The sequence below is a fragment of the Myotis yumanensis genome, unplaced genomic scaffold (assembly GCF_028538775.1).
Source record: "Myotis yumanensis isolate MYYU_CA2020_CCGP unplaced genomic scaffold, mMyoYum1.0.hap1 SCAF_6, whole genome shotgun sequence".
In the NCBI taxonomy this organism is placed as follows: Eukaryota; Metazoa; Chordata; class Mammalia; order Chiroptera; family Vespertilionidae; genus Myotis; species Myotis yumanensis.
This window is the reverse complement of record NW_027223757.1, coordinates 28,793,069-28,815,268: the sequence shown is the minus strand read 5'-3', so window position 1 is coordinate 28,815,268 and position 22,200 is coordinate 28,793,069. Positions and strand designations below refer to the sequence as shown.

At 40.5% G+C, this 22,200-nt stretch overlaps 1 protein-coding gene across 5 annotated transcripts in view; it reads right to left on the bottom strand.

Annotated features, from left to right (window-relative positions):
- AIG1 (androgen induced 1) overlaps nucleotides 1-22,200 on the bottom strand; it is a 187,759-nt gene that overhangs the window by 27,146 nt on the left and 138,413 nt on the right. For 3 of the 5 annotated variants that reach the window (XM_070417810.1, XM_070417812.1, XM_070417809.1), the window contains one exon: nucleotides 1,433-1,548. The exons of the other annotated variants lie outside the window; for them this stretch is intronic. In XM_070417810.1, coding sequence (XP_070273911.1) covers nucleotides 1,433-1,548 — 116 coding nt within the window. The remainder of the gene's footprint in view (nucleotides 1-1,432; nucleotides 1,549-22,200) is intronic. 5 annotated transcript variants of the gene reach the window in all.

Below are 22,200 nucleotides of genomic sequence, written 5' to 3'. Positions count from 1 at the left end.
GAGAAGGGCATTTGAGGCTTAAATGCTATGGGCACTCCCAGGTATGTTGTGAACACTGCAGCGTCCTTGAATAATTGTGTAGCTTCCCCACATGGCTCTTCCGAAAGATAAGAGTCATTTGACTATCAAGTTCATATGTATAAAGCACATACATGAATTTTTAAGATGTAATTTCACAGTCTTACTTTATCCGTGAGCCCTGATCATTTGGAGCTTTCCTGTGAGAGAAAATGAATACTTAAGGTTTTAGGTGTAAAAAGAAGATCTAGACAGTGACTAGGAAAACAAATGTTCCCCAGTCCTCACAAATGGTCTTTGACTAGTCGATGAAGTGGCAGATGGAATGAACATTACTGCACGTTTGTTCTGAGGTCTGCAGTCTGGATGTCCCCTTAGAGCTGGTCATAGAGTGTGACTTCCTAGAAGCAAATTCCCTTTCTGTTCAGATCTGGGACATTATGTGAGCATTCATGCAAAGTATGTGAAGAACTGCGCTGACCTTCATTCTCCATTTCTGGGCTGGCTGGAGCTAAACGCTCCATGGACACTGGGCCTTCCAATGCGCTCCAGGAGCTTGATGGGATTAAGCACAGTTGGGGAGGGCGTGTTGGAAGAATGTTCTTCAGTCCTTCAGGCTTAAAGGAGGGGATGGTGACCCAGAATTCAGGGCAAGAGAGTCCTGAGAGATAGAAATGCTGGCAGGAGAGACCTCTGCTGTGTAAGCTAATATATCAAATAGAACTTGAAATTATAAAGAGAAATAAGAAATTTTCTAAAGATAAACAATTTTGAAACATTAAAACATGGTAGGAACTGCAATTAATGTGTAATAAACTTATCAGGCAAAACCTCTTATCAGATAAATTTGGAATCTCCTGCTTGGGACTTATTCATGCCCGATAGACAAATTAGAGATTTACCCCAACTTAAAAAAACAAAACCACTAAATGCGTGCTATATGTAAAAACTAATCTGGAATAGGTTTTAAACTGACTCGTATATTTTCACTTGTTTCCTATGAAGTTTAAAGTCATGTCTCTAAGAGGTCATTTCTCCCATCCTTATTTGCATTCGCTGCAACTCCCCCATTCCCCAACAAAAGCAACAACAAAAAATCCCAAGCAAAAAAAGCCCTTAAGCAATAAAATCGGTGTCCAAGAACAACATTTAGTTTGAAAAAGAGTTGAAAAATGTAGCCTTGGAAGAACCACTGCTTACATGGGATTGTTCAACAAATTCCTGTTGTGTGAGGTTTGGCATATACTTTCTAAAAATATAAGCATCTGGGGAAATGAGACAAAGCCCAGGTCTTGGACCAAATGAGGCACGCAGTATGAATCTGTTAGTGATTATATCCATAATGAAATATGTGCCCAAATTTAGCAGTGCAAAATCTAATACAATACGAAAGCCCAGCAGGCACTGTCCTTACCATAATATATAGCCAAGAGAGAAGGTACATATGGTAGTGAGTCCGCTGCTCCTGCTGGGATACCCATGGTGTGATGTCCTCATCTCGATCAATATAAAGGGCAAAACTGTCGTGTGCTGAAACAGAACAGAGACCAGGTGACACAGATTCTCATCATGGCCCATCCGTCGTGGTTTTGCCTTGTCTCCAGTCGGAGAATGGGTAGTGTAAATCCCTAGCGAAAGCAACACATCAGAGAATAGCATATGGACACAAAAACACAGAAAGCGTCAATTGCTCCATTGGTATTTTGCTTTTGTATCTTAATTTTTGAAATTTTATTTATGCATTTTACAAGAAATTTCTATAACACAGAAAGGCATATAGGAAGAAAATTGGAACAAAAATTGGAACAAGAAAGAAATAAAAATAACCAGTGTTAATATTTGGGTATATGTCTCTCCCCTCCTTCTTATACATAGTTAAGATCATACTGTGCATTCATTTTATTTTAAATTGTAGCATGAGAATTCCTGATATGCTATTCTAAAAATCCTTCTAAGAATATCAACCATGACCATAGCTGCTTAAAATTTCACCTTATAGATGTACCAAAATTTATTTAACCAATTCCTGTTTTGGGACAGTAAGTAGTAAAAGATTTTCAATTTTTCACTTGTAAAAATATAGTTAATATCTTTTGTAGAAGTCTTTGTATGGATGTCTGAATGTTAAATTATTTTCTTGTAGTCAAAAGCTATAAAGATTTTAAGGATGTTGATACATAATGCCAAATTCTGTGTGTACCAGCAACAAGTTATGAATATTGCCAAATTAGCTTCAGTTTGGTACCAGTTTGCACCAGCAGTTCATGGATTTAGATATGATGTTTGAAGGCAGACACTAACGAAGCTGGGTGGAACATTACCACTTGCTTTTTGGACCCAGTGGCTACTCTATATGCTCAGTTCAGGGAGCCAGGTTGAGGATGAAATTTATCTCCTCCATAAGGTAGGAAGGAAGGAAAGTCAAGTGTTGTTGGTATTGAAATTTGGGGGACAGTTATAAGGGACAAAGAACTTCTTAGGTAAAACCAGGCTCAGGATATAGATTTACCTTCTAACATTGTAGAACTTCCCAAGAGTAAGAAGATGACAGAACGAAGAACTGAACTATCAGTAAGTCTGAATCCTATTTAGACCCCCTTAACAGCTATGAAGGAATCTTTGTTCTAGAAGCTCTTGCTGTATTGTTTGCATATTCAAGGAAAAGGCAGGAAATTGAAACCCTAAGTATTATAGCAAAATGGAACCAGGTTATAGGTAGGCCTTGTCAGGAAAAGAGATAGCGGGGATATCAAGGTGAACATTTTTGGAGCTACTTTTTATATTCATAGAAAAAAACAGCACAAGATTTTATAAGAAATATTAAGACTGGTGCTTGGCTGGTGTGGCTCAGTGGTTGAGTGTTGACCTATGAATCAGGAGGCCAAGGCTCTATTTCCAGTCAGGTCAGGGCACATGGCCAGGTTGCAGGTTCAATCCTCAGTAGGGGGCACGCAGGAGGCAGCCAATCAATGATTCTCATCACTGATGTTTCTACTAGTGTCTCTATCTTCCTCTCTCAAGTCAATTAAAAAAAAAAGAAATATAAAGACTGGAAATTCTTTGTCTTAAGCATTCTTCTCTAGATAACTGTTCTGACTGCCAATATATTAGTAATTAGAGTATGGCATTCCCGGGATGTCAGGTGGGTGATTCCACAGTTGGGTAAATTTACCTTTCTTTATCCTTTGTTTCTCTATTATTGTCTTAAAACAGTATAATTAGCTCTAAAAGGAACCATGTAGAATGTACATGTGTGGTAATTCAGAGATAGTATGCATTTTAAAGATCTATTTTATTTTTGTTGTTTTTCCCCACCTATTCACCTCAGATGACACTGGCCTGGAATTTCAACTGCTAACAATCTATAATAATAAAAGGGTAATATGCTAATTAGACTAGATGTCCTTCCAGACGAAGCCAGGGCAGAGCGAAGCCCAGGTCCTGGGTGCCAGAGGGAAGCCGGTGCCGGCAGCCGGAGGAAGGAAGGCCAACTCTTGCACAAATTTTCATGCATCAGGCCTCTAGTAGTTTTATGATGGTTCACTCATGTAAAATTAAAATGTACGGCTAGCAATAAGGCCAAGTGTTATCAAATTTTACATAAAAGAAAAATCCATGCAAATAAAATGAAGATAATGCTGACTCTGATGGCCTGTGTGGGTTATAGGATGACAATATTATTTTTGACTCATTATTAAACAATGTCTAAACTCTACCTCTTCATCCATTGTTCTAAGCTGAGAAGAAAGTTTTCCATTTTTCTATAAAGTTATATAAGTTCAAATAACGAATCTGAATACTTTTAGTTATCCAGTTATCATTACGTTATCTGGCTTAGTTGCTGATTATCAGACGCCATACCTGAAAGTGTTAGAATGTACTTTGATGGTGCTAGGTAGAAAAGCCCTTTGAAAAATTAAGATCTTTCTGGGTTACTTCATCATTGGCATCATTACTATTTAAAAGGAACTACTTGTTCCATCAGTGACTTAACCAATGACAAAATATCTTTTTATGGCTAGCTGTGCCTGGGACAGTTTGGCTAGTGGCAAATCTCAGGAGAAGGTTTTTCTATATCAGGGTAACTTAGCAGCTTATCATTCAGAATTTCCAGGCATTAGAAGATGTATATCTACCTCTCCAAAAATTTATCACGCACATTATGTTTACCAATAAGCCACATATATTAACAAAAGCAAAAATAGTGCAAAATATTTATAGCAAATATAAATGTTGCCCTGCAGGTAAAATTTTATGAATTAGAACAACTGTAAAACTCTATAAATGATCCTGCTGAATCTCTGAGTAACCCTTAGCAGCTCAGTTATAACTCGAAATCCGAAGCAGCAAGAGGAATACTTGCTTGAGAAGTATAGGTACAAGAAATCCAGTTCTTATCTACTGTGCTTCAATGACACAAGAACCAAGAAGGAAATATTCAATTCAATTCAAGACCACCAGCTGTTCAAGAATAGCAATCTTATGTTTTGTTCACTGTGCTAATTGTAACACTTAGACAAGAACCTGGCACATAGGAGGTGATCAATAAATATTTGTGGAGATAATGTATTTAATCTTCAAAACAACATTTTAAGTGGGAATTATAAACTGCATTCTGCAAATAAGGTAATAAAGACTTGGAAAAGGGAATTATCTTGCCCCAAATCATAGAGCTAGTAAGTCTGAAGGTAAGGTTCAAGACCAGTTCTATCTGTCTCCAAATCCCATACTCTGTTTTCTACATTAAATTATATCTTTAAAAGATGTAAGATAAATAACCTTTGATTCAATAAACCTGTGGGAGTACATGATTATAGATTACTTATGTTGCCTCTCAACAGACCAGAACTATTTTTTGGTTGAGCCTCAACATAAACAAAAAGGTCTTCAGTGTAAAAAACATATTTTGCTAAATGTGCTTTTTCCTGTGGCATATAAGCATTCTGAGGGAGCTCTTAAAAATTGCTGTTAAAGGCTCTGACCCTGAGGCCTGCTCTGTAGATGTTAGGTAGGGATGTTAGTAAGTATTAGAGGGGCATCAAAGACACACTAGCATGCAATAGAGACTCTCCTAAATGGAATCGGGAGGATTGAAAGATGATTGAGAGGGAATTACCTTTTTACTCTGTGACTCAATATTATTTAAGGCCAGGTCTCTGTGCCACATACATTATCTTGTGTGCCATGAGGGGCACACAGCACTAGAACAGATTATCATAAATTTTAGCTATATTTTCTAACTGCTAAATCATTTGATTTATGAACAGATGTTCTTTTATAAAAAAATACATTTTATTATTTTTTTACAGATAGGAAGGGAGAGGGATAGAGATTTAGAAACATCGATGAGAGAGAAACATCGATCAGCCGCCTCCTGCACACCTCCTACTGGGGATGTGCCCGCAACCAAGGTACATGCCCTTGACCGGAATCGAACCTGGGACCTTTCAGTCCGCAGGCTGACGCTCTATCCACTGAGCCAAACCGGTCAGGGCTGAACAGATGTTCTTTTACCAGAAAAATGGAGAGATGGATGAGTAGAACATTTAGGTACTGATGGAGGATTTAATGGGATGTAACAGGATTAAAGAAATGCATTTACACTACACAAGAAGGATCTGGACTTGCTACTGGGAAAAACATTTTGATTATCTGTGATGGCTCTCAGTAGCCTATAAACTAAAGGAACGTTTGAGAATAAATTATGCTGTGGAAAAAATAGAAGAATAAAAACTACGCTGTGTGACGATAAGAATTCAGGGAAGTAGAGTGGATGGATGAATCAGAGGGCCAGTCAAGATTATTTCAGAGCTCTAGACTCTAGAGCTGTAATCACAGTATATATTATAAAAATAATAAACAAGATATGAAGACTATATCTAATTGCTGTTTTGCTGGTCTTTCTCCTCTCTCCAAAATATTTTTAAATAGGAGAGTACCGCTCCCATACCGTATGAACACCAGATACAAATCGTTTTCTTCCTTGGAAGCAAAACCAGCTTTTGACTGTGAGGTACGCCAGCCGAGCCCCCGCCTAGCTGAATAGTAAGAGAGCTGGCAACCCCATGTCTGCTTATTTGCATCTGTAGCACACAGGGGGAGCTCTGGGAGTGCTCTCAAAGTAATATTTGCATCAAATCACCAGGTGAGCTTGTTAAAAGTGAGATTGCTGGGTCTGGCTCCCAGGGTGCCTGGTTTACTCGCTGTGTAGTATTGCTCCTGGTAGTCCCCACGTAGGTAGACCACAATCCGTGCCTTCATGTTTGTGAGGATATCTAGGTTTTCCTCTATCCCTATGATGACTTTTGATCATAAATGAAGAGTTGAAGGATAGCCGTGTGCATGTGCATATGTGTGCACAGGTGGCACTGAACACCTGCATTTTTGTGGGCACGCAGGATGCGGGCAAGGCTAGAGATGCGACTAGACTTGCCTGGGAGGATGGGGTGAAGGAGAGTCCCTATGATGTTCTGACAAGTTTACAGGAATATCACAAATAAAAATAATCTGAAAAATTTCTCCAGGATACAGAAAGTTATACACTCCAGATTGTAACTTGAATATTTTGTTTACTTTTTTACCTCTCAATCCGCTTCAGAATAAAAGGGGATTAAAAAAGAGAAACTTTTCATTCTGTAATAAAGCAAGAAGAAATTTCCAAGTGTGAAGATAATGTCCCTTGTATTAGCAAAACATGATCTAAAATGACAGAAAGGATGATGTCAGAGAAACTGGCAAAGATTATGAAATGCTGACTGCTCTAACTTTTGCAAAGCTTCTGGGCTCTCCACATAAGGCAACTGTTTGGTGAAAACGGAAAACAGTGTTGGAGGGAGCATGGAGCAGAACTGGGCTGGGTCTTCCCCTGGGCCAATTGTAAATTCAGTCAATAGATGAGGGAGGTGTCAACGATGTCCCTGGCAGCTTGGAGACAAACAAAGGCGATGCAGGTTCTAAAAATCCTATTTCTTAACTCTGAAAACCTGACCAAATGTTTTATCGTGCCACCAGAAACTATCATTATTAATCTTACTAACTGGTCAGCCAGCTCAAAATTTGTAATCCTTCCTCATTTTCTTCATGGTAGAGAGATTTTAGTGCTTTGAATGATAAGGACTTGCATGTCTTAACCACTGTAGTTTCAAGGAACTTTCTCTTGTCACAGGCCTCCCTCTCCTCAGGGCTGAGGTGCTGGTTTTAGTGGGACAATCAATGCCTGTGCAATATGACAGGTTCTCCCCAGAAACTGCCAGAGCCTTTCTGGCTGGGCCTTTTTGGTGTAGTGTCGGATGCCTGCTCCTGCTGGCTGTCACGTCAGCCGGAGACACTCTGACGCAGGCATCTCAGAACCGTGTTAGAAACATGACTCAGCATCAGAAACTTAGATTCAGATGGAACCAATATTTACCCAGTTCCAGTATGTTCCAAAACTCTGTACGGGCATAATACTAAATCTGGGACCCATCCAGTTCTAACATTAGTCCCAACAAGTCTTGGGATATGGTTTTAATAATTAGGCCCAATAAACAAAATAGTGACGTGCATTAAACCAAGACATGCATATCTTTGCAATTAAGAGCAAAGGAGATGTCAATTACACTAGGTGAGTGACACCATGTTACTGGGCTGTTATTTTTCATTTAAAAGGCATTTTGAGGGCAGTTCATATCTCTTGCTGAATCTTCCTAATGAAGGTGCCCACAAGGTGCGAAGAGTCTGGCATCATGAGCGGTTCCGGTGTGGTGCCTCTTTTCAGTCCAGCAGCTGTAGGCCGCCAAAGGGAATGCTTGTGCACGTGCTGCCAGAGATAGCTCACATTGGACCTTACAATGTGACAGCAAATTTAAAGTGATTTAAAGGTACTCTCATCTTACATGAGAATTTTATAATTCATATTTGTAGTTCTCACAGAATAGCGACTCTAATGACTGCCCTCAGACAATCAAAGGATTACAATATGATGAGATAGATGCAGATGTGGGGACTTATGACGGTGCAGTGGCCGGAGTGATCTGGTCTGTTTGGGTGAGTCCAGGACAACTGTGTGCGGCAGCAAACATTGGATCTGGGTTTATCAATGTGACCAGGGCCTCTCCAGCAGAAGGAAGGGTAAAGGAAGAGTTTCGTTCACAAGGCTTTCCATAAAAGAGGGATCCTCAAACTACGGCCCGCGGGCCACATGCAAATACAAATATTGTATTTGTTCCCATTTTGTTTTTTTACTTCAAAATAAGATATGTGCAGTGTGCATAGGAATTTGTTCATAGTTTTTTTTTAAACTATAGTCCAGCCCTCCAACGGTCTGAGGGACAGTGAACTGGCCCCCTGTTTAAAAAGTTTGAGGACTCCTGCCATAAAAGCATGTAAAGGCACAGCATGGACCCCTGAGGGAACTGTCACTGTTGTAGGACATGAAAGGGCATGAAGAATTGAGTTTGCCCATGTGAGGCAGGCATAAGCCAAATCATGGAGGGTTTTCATATGGACTTTGTCCTGTAGGAAGCAGAGAAACTTGAATAAGCTAAAACCCTTTCCATGGAGTGTAAGGTATACTGGGGTAATATTTGGATATTAGTAGAAAGAGCAAGTCTCAATAAACCTTTGTTCAAGGACCATGACAGTATGACTTTCCCTTATAGAAACTCTATTTAATGGGCAATTTATTTAAAGAAATAGTTCCTGGCTGAAAAATATAAGTAAATAAAAATACATTTATCTTGAAAGCACAAAAATTATGATTTATTACAGAAAAGGGGGATACTTTGTCCCTAACCATATTTATATGGAATCAAGTTGTCAAACTAAAGCTGTTCACAAAAATATATAGAGGCATTAATTTTTTGAAGTGAGAAAATTTCCATTGACTTGTAGAATTTTATCACACTCCTCTGTCATGTGTACCAGCTGAATCTTCAAACACAATGACTTCAAATGGTTTTAATTTACTCTTGTTTATGATAAAATAAATGTTATTCTGATTGATTGGCAAACGTCTACTAGCAGCAATAAGGGCAATTATGTTTGACATGAAGACATTATAAAATCTATAACCAAAACCTTTAAAGCCTGATTTGAAATGTCAAATTTGACTTATGAGAACCAGTTATAATCCTGCTTCATGCAAAAAGCATTAGGTTAATGCTGGAGCAAAGTACTGTTGCCAAGCGTGCACTGGCATAATTAATCAGGGATATTTCAGAAACGAATCGTCTCCAAGAGGTTATTGATTTACTGTCACGACACGTTTTTTTATGGCTGCGCTAGTGCTCTTGCGCTGGGATGCACTGGCATGCATTTTTCAGTGACTAAGCCTTGATCTGTCCTCCTGGATCCCTGCACTGACATCTGCAAGCACTCACATTTGACAGCCTCATGCCTGAGTGTGGTGGCTTCCAAGGTGATTAGGATTATTTCAGAGGGGTTTTGGACTCGTCTGAGTATAATCGAAAGCAGAGAGCCATGAGTCTCCAGAGAGTGACATGCGCCCTGCAAATGGCATAATATTAACAGAAAATGTACATGGGTACACACACATACATGCAGACACAGATATGTATACATCCAAGCATACACCCATACAACACATACTTGCAAACACACACCCATGCAAACACATGAAGGATATACTCTTGCAAACATACATGTGGACACATCCATGCATACATCTATGCACACACATCAATGCATAGACATCCATTCAAATACATATATGCATATACACACATCCTAACATATTTAAGGAATAGGGAACATTTTAGTTTTAATCTTGAAGGTCATTCCTATTATCTATTAAACTAAATCCAAGCCCTCACAGAAGCACTATTTTATTTTATTTTATTTTTTAAAATATATTTTATTGATTTTTTACAGAGAGGAAGGGAGAGGGATAGAGAGTTAGAAACATCGATGATGAGAGAGAAACATCGATCAGCTGCCTCCTGCACACCTCGTGCTGTGGATGTGCCCGCAACCAAGGTACATGCCCTTGACCGGAATCGAACCTGGGACCCTTTAGTCTGCAGGCTGACGCTCTATCCACGAAGCCAAACTGATCAGGACGCAGAAGCACTATTTTAAATAATATAAAGCAGCTATAACTTAGCTCTTGTTTATAATGACTCCATGACATAGGTAATACTGTCAGAAGGAGCCCTTAAAGCATGGAGTAGTCAAATGTTCTCCCAAAGAGTAGAGGGGAAAGTCCAGGGAGAAGGAGGCCATATAGTTCATAGCTCAAACCTTTTTCTCTGCAGTCTCACTCTCTTTTTTAAAATATATTTTATTGATTTTTTACAGAGAGGAGGGGAGAGAAATAGAGAGTTAGAAACATCGATGAGAGAGAAATATCGATCAGCTGCCTCCTGCACACCCCCTACTGGGGATGTGTCCGCAACCAAGGTACATGCCCTTGACCGGAATTGAACCTGGGACCCTTCAGTCCCCAGGCTGATGCTCCAGAGAGCCAAACCGGTTAGGGCTCTCTGAAGTCTCTTAAACAGAAAATGACACCCTTTCGACACAAGGCAATATTGATAGAAAAGTGTGGATGGGAAGATAGGTGAGGAGAGAGGCCTCTAAGAAATGAATGACATCTCTGTTACTTTGGACACAGTGTATCAAGTTCAATGTCCCTTCTGGATCCTTGTTCAAGCCGCATTTCCCTACACATCTTGCTTGGGCTGCACTAGTGATTATGTAGCCACCATTGAGTCCAGCTAAATCGGGACTCTAGTGATTGCATAGGCTCTTTGTGCTGTGGGGAAGTGGAGAGAAGACTGGGCTAGGGAGCTGTTCGCCATTAGCTGGCTACATAACTTCGAGCCAACTGGAGCCCTTCTGGACCCCAGAATTATCTGTAAGAGTCTGCAGCAGTGGACAGCAGAAATCCTGCTCAAATCTTGGGAATATGTGTTCGTATACTAGAAGACACATTTCTGAAGTAAGTCCTTCCTTCCTCCCTCCGTCGCTGTGTAAATTTTCAGTTTAAGTATAACATATATACAATAAGTGCACAAATAATAAGAGTCCAGGAGATGAATATTCAAAGTGAACTCACTCCTGTAGCCACACCAAACTAAGTGACACAAGTCCCCTACAAGATCCCTTATACTTCTTGTTACAGCTAATCTCCTTAGAGGTGACTATTGCTCTGACTTCGAACACTAGAGAATAGTTTTGTCTGATTTTGAAATGTAGGGAAATGAAATTATGCCCTATGTATTTTTTTGTTGCCATTCCTGGCTGTGCTTGCTCAATATCACATTTGTGAGATTCATTCACGTTGAGGGGTGGAGCTGCAGGCTTCCATTCTCACTGCTGCATAGCACTCCATGTGTGAATACAATAGTGATTCATCCACGTCACTGTGAGGACACTGCGCTTCTCTCCAGTGTGGTCCTTTAGGAAGTGTGCTGCGATGAACATTCCTGTGCATTTTTCTTTTGGTGAAGACATTTGCATTTTTCTAGGGTACTTAACCAAGGACAGGAATTGCAGATATGACTCTAGCTATTTAGCTTTAGTAGATAATGTCCAAAAGTTTTCCAAAGTGATGGTACCAATTTACACTCCCCTCAGCAGTGTATGAGAGTTTCACTTGCTCCACATGCTTATCCACCCTTGAGACTGTCTGTCGTTTTCATTTGTTACTCCCATACTTTTGCATTTCAGTCACTTGCATCCTTTAAATTATAATGTAATATTCCTAACATATCATCTTTGGATGCAAGCTGACCCAGATCGGTTTAGTGTTGCAGGTCAGGTTCCCCATGAAGCAGACTTTGAGATGGGAACCAGCATGCAGAAAACTAGTTAGGGAGCTTCTGAGGATCAGCATCTGTCAGGGGAAAAGAAGGAAGTGTGAGGCCGCAGAGGGAGGAGGGTGCCTGTGATGCAGTCGCAACGAGGGCCTTGGCCGACCCCCAAGAGCTCTGAAGAGTTGCCAAATTGAAGTAAGAAGGCCGGGTCTTTCCAATCTTGCGTGGACCAGTTATGGGATGTGGGCCGCCCCAGGGAAAGGGGCCTGAGCTGTGGGAAAACAGCTCCCTTCAGATGAGATGGTTCCTGGAGAAGACGTACAGTGCAGAACTGGAGAGGACAACACTCCCAGCCGCTGGGAAGCAAGTCCTTCAGTTCCGAAGGGGACCTGTGTCGCACACTACAGCATTCACCAACCACGGATGGTCTTTGTTCAAGTCGATTTTTCCCGCACATTCAATGTTTTGACTACACAATCATCAGTGCAGTAAGATTGAACCTCTGTGTGCGCAATTCATTGAGGGAACACCTACAGCAACAGAGCCTGACAATTCATAATTGCATTGCAGGGTTATGGACACACTGACATCGGCATTTATAGGGCCTGGTCAGCATATGGTACTGCCTAATTTGGGGCTATGAAGTCAGCTACTTTAATTTAACATATGGTCATGCATGACTAATAAGTCTCTTTGACATCACTTTTAAAAATTCATTATCAGTTTGTTGCTATTCAACACCTTCTTCAGCTGAATAAGGCGCATAGTAGGCCATCTAGTTTTGGTCACTATGGATCTGAGGCTCTAGGAACAATGCCAGTCCTATGGACAACAGAAAGCTTACGCCCTCGTGAGACAGTGCACTTGGGAGGGGTTGCTGGAGGGAAAAAAAGCTCCAGCTCTAGATCACACAAATGACCTTCAGTTTTACTTTTCCTTAAGGCCTTATGCTTTGTTATGTTCAATGGACAATATCTTAAATGGCTTTATCTCTCAAATCATATATCAAGTCATAATCTTCCCCATTTGAACATAATCAATCAAAGACATATATAGGGGGGCAAACGAAGTTTTATCATTGTGAGTACATGAAACAGAGTGTATTCTTGTATTGTTATTTATTAATGATTGTATTGTTTTCCATACAAACAAACCCCTTTGGCCCCACCCTGTATTTTGGCCCATTTCGGGTCAGCATGAGATCAACAGTATCACTGCACTCTACTCATAAAGTTCAGCCAGATTGAAGAAGCCTGACATTTTCATTAGCCCCTGCAGCCTAATCATGGGGAGACAGGCATTTTTGTAAGCTTAAACACAGCTTGTGGAGGCGTCCCGTCCCTGCTCCGTGAATGTAAACAGAAAAATCCCAGTGTATATGGTGAGGAGTGGGAGTTACGTTACTTCACCCTGAGACTTCCTTTGGTGGAGACAAACAAGGGCCCTGCAAAACAAGGGCTGGCCATCAGCTCTTGTTTTCAGGTTGAGCCTTTGCTGTAGCCAGCGTATCTGTCCTGCTTTGACAGCCATAAATCCTGTCAGAGCCACAAATCCTCTGGGAGCCATTACAGAGGGAAGCAGGATGGGGTTAAAGCTCACTTGGAGCCTTGAGAATCTTCAGTTGGAAGAATCGGAGAAGAGGATGGGAGAAGAGCTATTCAAAGGTCTAAGATGAGGAATTGCATGGGTTGCGTGAACTGGATGTAACACCAGTTCCTGGAGTTACAGGGGCCAGGAATAAAGTGAGCTGGGGTCATAAAAATAGCTGCATGCTGTGCTAGATGAGGATTGGCAACCTATGGGTTATACAAGTGGAACAGACTCAAAGTATAAATCGATCCAAATATTAATTCAATAAATTGATTCAAATAATGTCTTGATAAATTTGTGCATAAAATATACTGGGAAAAGCTAGGGTGCATCTATCAGGTGTCCTTATTGTTAAGAGAGACAAACAAACCCTTCTCCGACTTGGCCTGAACTGGCCGGGGGTCTGACCCACTGTGGTGACTTTCACTCCAGGGGAAGCAACAGAGCTTCTGGCATTTGAGCAAAGATGTGAGACTCCTTCAGATCCTTGAGCAGATGTTTTGCAAAGGTAAATGAGGTGCGGAGAAGGGAAGAAAAGAGAGGCAGGACACTGGCAAGGGCCAGGGTCACGTTTCTAAGTCTTGTATATTCCTTGAGGTCGAGTTCCTTGGCTCTGCTTAACTTGGCCCTTGATCATATTATTGGAACGATTCTTGATAGATCATCTCAGTTAATTTCCAGTTGGTACCTGCAGTGAATGGGCCATGATCGTCTCCTGGTTTCCTTTTCATCCATAATGTCTGGAATGTTACAGATAAGCAGGATTCTAAATCGGAGTAATGAAGAGAAACGTCACTGAACGATCTTCGGACGCCCCTGGTATGGTAAGGGCTGGAGAGTGAGCAAAGGAAACGCAGGCCTTAAGAACCACTGACTTCACAGCCTCGCGGGGACAGCTGGGCAGGGACACACACACAGGGTTTTCAGATAGTAGGTGCTTTGCACATTTTGGGGGAATGAGGAAATGGGTGAGGATTTTGCAGAAACACTGTAGATGCCCAAGGCATGAACTGAGTTGTCTTTTGTCATTTTAAGTTCACAGGGGGGATGAGGGAGTCTTCCTAGAAGGGTCTCTCTCATAAAGCTTTCTCTCGGAGTGAGGTATATTGGGTTCAGCTCTTGCCAAATTTAAATTGCATCCATGTTAAAGGGGAAAAAAGGCTTTAGCACATTCCATTGGGGAATGGAAACAATTTATTTTGTTTGTTTCTAATGGAGAGGGTTTGCTCCAAAATCTCACTGTGAGGTCTGAGAATCTGGGTTGAGGACCGCCAGGCAGCCAGAGGGAGGAGGAGTAAAGGATGGAGGGAGAGGGGGAGGAGGCATGGAGACCTCAGCAGGTGACAGAAACAGCAGGGCAGCAGTTATAAAGACAATGCATGAAATACAGCGCCGGGGTTTAGGTCAGGAAGGAATACTTAGCTAAATATTACATGATTTGATGTGCTTTCACGGTTCTTCACTTTTTCTTCCAAATGCTTGTTTTGTGTTAAAATGAAAACCTTCCTGTGCTGTTCAGCACAGCCAACTGTCATACCTTTCTTTTTTTTTTTTTTGCAGGAGTTGATGAAGAGGACTATTTCTGTTTTTCCTCCTTGATAGTCAGAAAATAAAACTGCCAGGCTGCCAGTTCACCTTGGGAGGAGGAGGGGAGCAGAAGGCACAAATGCACATGACTTGCACCATCATAAGAAGTGAGTGTTTGGAAAGACTCTCCGGTTTCCCAACAGGAACTGGATGATGAGAAACATAAGCACAATTTCTTATCTGCTGATGTCCCCCGAAAGCTTTTCTTTTAGAATATAATTTATTTCCAAAGAATGGGCTTAGTCTCCTAACAAGAGCGGAGCGTTGTCACTGCGAAGCTGCTAGTGTCAGGCTCCAGCCTCGGGGTTACCATGGGCGGCATAAATAACAGGAAAACGCAGCCTTCCCAGAGTCCCCACGCCTGTAACAAGCCCGCTGGCGTGGTCAGTGATAGATGGTCTCTTTATCTTCAGCAGAGAGCAGAATGCTTTGGGTCTTCGAGTTATTGTTTGATTGCTTGATAGGAGCCAATCAGTAACACCCAGGTAAAGTTTGCTGCGAGACACATACATCCTAGCACTGGGAGACCAGCTGTTGTGAGGTTCTGGGTGGGTGCCAGTTTCCAACCGGGGAGTCTCAAGGAAGTGGTCCTGAATCTGGGCTTTGTTTGGATTTCAATGGAACATAATCGGGCGACATCTGGTCCCCCACCTTGTGCTGGCTTGGCCACACTTCCTCCGCCATGGCTCTGGGCACCTCCTGCAGGGCTCCCTGTGAGTGCCAAGTGCCCGTGCCCTGCCTGTCACCAGCTGCCAATCAGTTTTTCACAGTGGGGGACCAAAAATGAACGTGGGGCCTTGAAGACACCTGCTGAGAACCGCTCATAAAAATGATCTTAAAATGCAATTTGGGTCCCACTGCTCCACAAGTTACTGGACACAAGACAAAAGAGAATTACAAAAATAACTTTGTGGGGAGGAAAAGCTAGCAGAGGGAATGAGGAGATACGCAGGAAATTAGCAGTGTGGTGCACAAGGCAATGGAAAGGTAGAGAAGGGATGAAAGAATTAATGAATAAAGATGAACGATAAACAAATTCATGGAAATACATGCACTCTTACTAATAAGCAGTTACATTAAAATGAAAAACCATTTTTGCATGTTAAATTAGCAAAGCTTTCTTTTAAAATAAGAATACTTAATGTTGCAAGAAAGGGGAACAGTGCATACGCGTGAATGCTGGACAAGGAATACATTACCACCAGTCGTTTGGAAGTAGATTAACCCTATTATCAAGGGTCCTAACCCATTTCCCAAGAACTGTAATTGAACTTCTGGGATCTATGCTAAACAAATAAAAATCAGCCCAAATAAAACAAATAAACACAAGATAAAAACACACCCTTCGTCAACTTAGTAAACAAAGATATTTTCCCTGAAACCATTTACAACAGCAAAATAATGAAAGATTATCTTAATGATCTACAATGAGGGAATGGTTTTTAAACTAAGATATATGCACTCAATGGATATTACATAACCAGAAAAAATATTAAGAAAAATACTTATCATATTTAGGCATCAAAGAACATCAAATAATACTTATATTATCATATTTAGGTTTAAAAACTTATTTGTAAAACAATCTAAAAGGAACAGATTACAACTCTAGCTGATTTGGCTCAGTGGATAGAGTGTCAGTCTGCAGACTGAAGGGTGCCGGGTTCTATTCTGCTCAAGGGCATGTACCCAGTTGCAGGCTCTATCCCCAGTAGGGGGCGTGCAGGAGGCAGCAGATCAATGATTCTCTCTCATCATTGATCTTTGTATCGCTCTCTCTCTCTCCCCCTCCTCTCTGAAATCAATAAAAATATATTTTTTAAAAAATTGAAGGAAAAGATTACAATATTAACAGTGATTTCCTTTGTCTGAAAGATCATGAGTGATCATCTTTCTTGTGTCTACACTGAGATATATTTCAAATATCCTTTACCTGTATGTATTACTTTATTATTAAAGATAAAGTCATATAAATTTAAAAAGAATACATTAGAGAAAATGTGGCACAGGAAAATATTAGCATATAGTGTTTTTGAGGAAACACAGAAATATGAAGAGACAGGACATAGCTTATAATAAACTGAGAAGATGAATAGGAGAAGGGCAAGTGAGCAAGCTCCCAGTATCAGACATAAAACGGAAGTGAGGAGGAGGAAGGAGCTTAGGTAAGAAATAAGAAAGGAAGAAAACCCAGAAAAACACCTGGATATAGAAAAGGAAAAGGAAAAGCTATCCAGTAAAATTGAACAGTTGAATTTTGATCACTTTTGCTTTGCTAGAGGACCATTGAAAAATGCTTGGTCACCATAAGTAATGATGGGGTAAGGCCATCTGACTTCACATGCAGAAAATTCAAAGACAACTGGGCTGAGTAAGGATGATGCACTAATCTGATTTCCCTTATACACCGTCACGGCAAAAAGAGTCATGGTACTTTAGGTTTGAAGTTTTCAAATAAGTCCACTGGAACATAAGTGCCCTAAGGAATATTCCTTGTGGCTGTCCCCTGCCAATTGGATTCGTATCCTCCCGCTTATACTCTGGCGTTAATTTTATGTGTAGTATTTGAGGCTAGCTAAGCAGATTTGTTTGAGGAAGCATTTAAAGGGGGTGAAAATGAAAAAGTTTTGCAATAGCAATGCATTGAAACTTGACTTTGAAAAACTGACCACAATGTTTAGCCAGAAAATGTATATTGCCAACTCCCATCTGTGATCCCCCTAATAAATTTCTACGCCTGGATTGGTCCTCTAAGAAACTCTTAGTGCAGACCATAACTGTTATATGTCTAAGATCTTCCCCTTGCTAGATTGGAAAGCTTTTATTAAAATATATTTTTATTGATCTCAGAGAGGAAGGGAGAGAGAGGCAGAACCATCAATGTTGCTGAAACATCAATTCAGCAATAACCTGCTCCCTGCCACTCCCCCCTCCAGGGACTGAACCCATAACCCGGGCATGCGCCCCAACTGGGAAATCGAACCGGGACCTCCTGGTTCATAGGTTGATGCTCAACCACCAAGTCACACCAGCCAATCTAGATTGTAAACCTCTTAAAAAAATCTTTATTTTTTAGTTTTGTTTGATGTATATTGGTTTCCTCCATCTTTTTCTAATTCTGCATAAAATCGCTTCCTTCATTCTAGAAATCCTTAAGAATCATTTCTTAAAACCTATATGTGATCAAATAGTAGGTTCATGTGATTCTTGGCAGTAGTTTCTTTCATGTGAAGGCCAAAGGCTTCCCCAGTTGTCCTTAGTTTCCCTACCTCCGCTCCCCTTTTTGCTTTGCAGCTTGAAAAAAACCTGATGAGATAAAATAGGGCAGTTCTCATTTTCCAGCAACATCGTAAACGAAAGGCAGGGATGTGAGTTTGTTCGAGTTTCTCCCACAGGAAATAAATCTTCCTACCTCTCACTTGTGGATGGAGCCTTCAATTTCCTGAAGAAAAAAGTACCGTGGCAATGATGTCACCCTGTTTTAACAGCATGAACTATTTAATATTTCCTATGCTACTTGGATTATATAACCCCATTTACCTTCCCCTGGTACAGTTTAAATTTGCAAATAGATTTAATATAGAGATGTTTTCGCTAAGCTATATTATGAAAACACTTCCTCTTGTGAATTTTTAGACTGCCTTCTATTATTCATTTCGCTGAAACATCCATGGCTGAGCTGCAGCAATTGCTGAAAGGCTCTTAGCAGCAGCTCCTTGAACATGTCATCCAATTCTCTTTTTCAACAGCGGAATAGGTTAGATACTCTCTCATAACTCACACACTTTCTGAAAGATAATCATTGAGAGAAATTGACCATAAACTAACCCTTTGCTTTTCCCAGAGTCAAAGGATTATCAGTCAACTTAAATTTATGGCACTAATATCAAGGAAGGAAAAGAACTTCAGGAGGTTTCCTAAATCATTGCGAAGTCAGAGCTATTTGCTTAGCTCATTGCTCTCATTGAAGGTGTCCTTAACTAGACTTCCTCTCATGAGGCGAAGAAAACTCAGAGTTAATGAGGCTTCCTCTAGCTTTCCATCTTTGTAAACTCAACCTGTTGTGGGGTTAGTTTGGTGATGATTTTATTTCTCCCAGGTGTGTTCAAAAACGTTACACTCAAGTAGAAGATCTCACTGTCTCCATCCAACCTCTTCTCCAATACAACTTTAGCCTACATACTCTGCAGAAATCGTTCAGTTGGCCTCCGGGTCACTATATCTGAACCTTATTGTACTGAATAGGTAGCTTCAATGGTGTAAGTCCCAAGATAAATTAACCACTAGCCATTTTGCCCTGCTATTGCTTTCCTCACTGCTCAAACAAGACATTGACAATTTTTTCTGACTTCCCTTTGGATTTCTGGCTGGCAAAACTGAATAGGGAACACTGAGAGTGGACCAGGTTTTGGCAGGGGCAGGGGTGGGGGGGCGGGATCCATTCACAACTTTAACTATGAGCAGAACATGTTAGACATGAGGAAACCAGTCCCCCTTCTGGTTTCTATCTCCATTCTACTTACTATGTCCCTCTTTGATTCTCTCTACCAATCAAGTCCATGAAATAGCTCATTGGCTAGTAGAGGCTACAGGGTAAGAAGCATTTGAGAAAATAACAATCTTCCAAGGTTTTATGAGTTTTGCAAAAATGTGTGGGTAAAAATGGCAGATACGACTCTCTTTAAAGTTAGCAATGGTTAAGAAGAAATCTTTGCATTGGGATGACATGTAATTCAGCATTGCCGAGTCAGGGCAAACATTAATTCTATTGATTATTTGAGTCATAACTTGCTGGTGGTTTTTTCACAATTCATGAAGAGGCTGAATGAACACAAACTTTCTTTAATTTGTTCAGCTATGCTCAAGACTCTCCCATTTAAAGACAGATTAAACAAGGTGGCAGACTCTTGAGTTTATTATACTGATAAGGAAATTGAAGGCTTATCTTCTTTAGCATTTAAATAGGAATGGTTCAATCTAATGGGAAACATCTGGCCTTAGTCTTTAGAGAAACGCAGATTCAAATACTGCTGATGTCATGGATTAAACTGGAGGGCTTGGGCATCTACTTGCTTTTTGTGATTCTCAGTTTCTTCATCTGTTAAGTGGGGATAATAATAACGTTCTCTGGGGGATTGTCATGAGGTTTAAATTATGTGAACCCACAGCTGGGCTAAACAGGCATTCAGTAGTTACTCATTTCATTCCTTTTTATCCTTCTTTAACTTCCATAATCCCAGTACATAAAGCACCACCAGCTGCACATGGACATGCTTAACCCTGAGAGCTGGCAGGAAATGAACAGCAAGGGGAACTCAGCCTGTCACCCAAGTGCATGCTTCTGGAAATAAGTCTCTATGTTCCTCAGACATTACTGGGCAGAAGTAAGAATTACAACACATAAAGTGGTTACCCTGGTCCATCAGACTGACTGAGCTGGTGTGGTCAAGGCAAGTGCACACATGTGAAGAGAAGCCCATGACTTTGATTTCTATGTCCGGGTGGCCCCTGTAGTATCTAGAACCTACCAGATAACTTAAGAAACAAGGGACGGTGTGTTGGCTAGTTAAAGCAGCACATTAAAAACCCTTGACTAAAAAATAATCTCCACTTGGCTTTGACACAAACTGTATGACCTGGAGCAAATTACGTAAAACTTCACAACTTTATTTCTTTGCTGAGCAATTTAGAGCCAAAATGTTGTGAGAACCAAAACAACACAAAAAACACAAAACCAAACTAAATCAAACCAAATCAAACCCATCCAAACAAACCAAACCAAACATACCCAAACCAAAACAAACCCAAACCAAAACAAACAAAAATCCAAAAAAGCAGGAGTAAAACTTCTGTAACAATATAAACGCTTAACTATAGCAGTTTACTACATATACAAATACAGAAACTCAGTAGTGTATTTTTCCACTGAAATCCCCAAGACTCACAAGTGTCCATTTGTACTAATTTCAGAGGTTTAAGTTGTTATTTAAAGGTTTCCTCAATTCTTTGCAGACTCAGTGAATGAAGATTTTTTTTTAAACAGTTATGCTATCTGGAAATATTCAAAGTGTCTCTAAATAGTAAGCAACACATTTCAAACTTCTTTTTATTTTAGTGTTTCAGGTGCTCTGAACTGCAGGAATGGAACGGATGGGACCCCAGGAACTTGGAGCGCTCCCTGAAAGCCATCAGGCATGGACCAAGGCAGTGGGAGCTGCCAGCTGTCTTTGATCCTGACACAGTGACTGTAGCAAAAATGACAGAGGGCTTTGAAATAGCTCTTCCAAAAGAGCCATTCACCAGGAAGTCATAGGATGTCTTAAATATTTTGTTCTGCGACTCTAGCTGCATGCTTTGGGGGCAAATGAGACCAAAGGTCAAAAGTGTTTCCAAAGCCAATGATATGATTTAAGATTTCCAGTCTGCTTCTGCCATCATTGTCCTAAAATGAGGAAAAGGAAGTGAGCGTTGTCTTAATTTTCCCATCCACTCCTGACACTTTTACAAGAGGTCACAGTCAGAAAAAATAAATATGTCCCAGCTAATTTTACTCTTTAAAAAACAAGCAAACTGGGAGCATAATTTCATTTTTTTGCTTCTGATATTCCATCACATAGGGAGTGCTAAATAAAGTAATAATCGACTATGAACTGCTAATAGATTGGGAAATTCCACATAGAGTATACTACTTAGGATTGGGGAAATACCAAATTTCCTTTCCCACCTTAGATCAGTTATAAGTTGAATTTTTATCTACTAGACATTATTGAATTTTTATCTTCTAGACATCATTGTTTGGATTGAACAGTTCCATAATTAGAGAAACATTTGAATATCACTGGGCAAGAAAAGTGTTTAAACCTACCGAAATGAAATTTCTTTCTTTAAAATATATTTTTATTTATTTCAGAGAGAAAGGGAGAGGGAAAGAGAGATAGAAAAGTCAATGATGAGATAGAATCACTGATTGGCTACCTCCTGCATGCCCACCCTGGGGACTGAGCCAGCAACCCAGGTATATGCTCTTGACCGGAATCAAACCCGGGACCCTTCAGTACACAGGGTAATGCTCTATCCACTGAGCCAAACCAGCTAGGGTCAAAATGAAATTTCTTGATGGTGAATAAAGTTCCAGTTTAAAGAGTTAGTAGCACAAATATACAGAGAAAATAGTAGCCTCAGAGCTCAGCATCTGATAGGACGCAGATAAAGGTGTAGATCCACTAGTGTAAGGGGGAGAAAACAATGG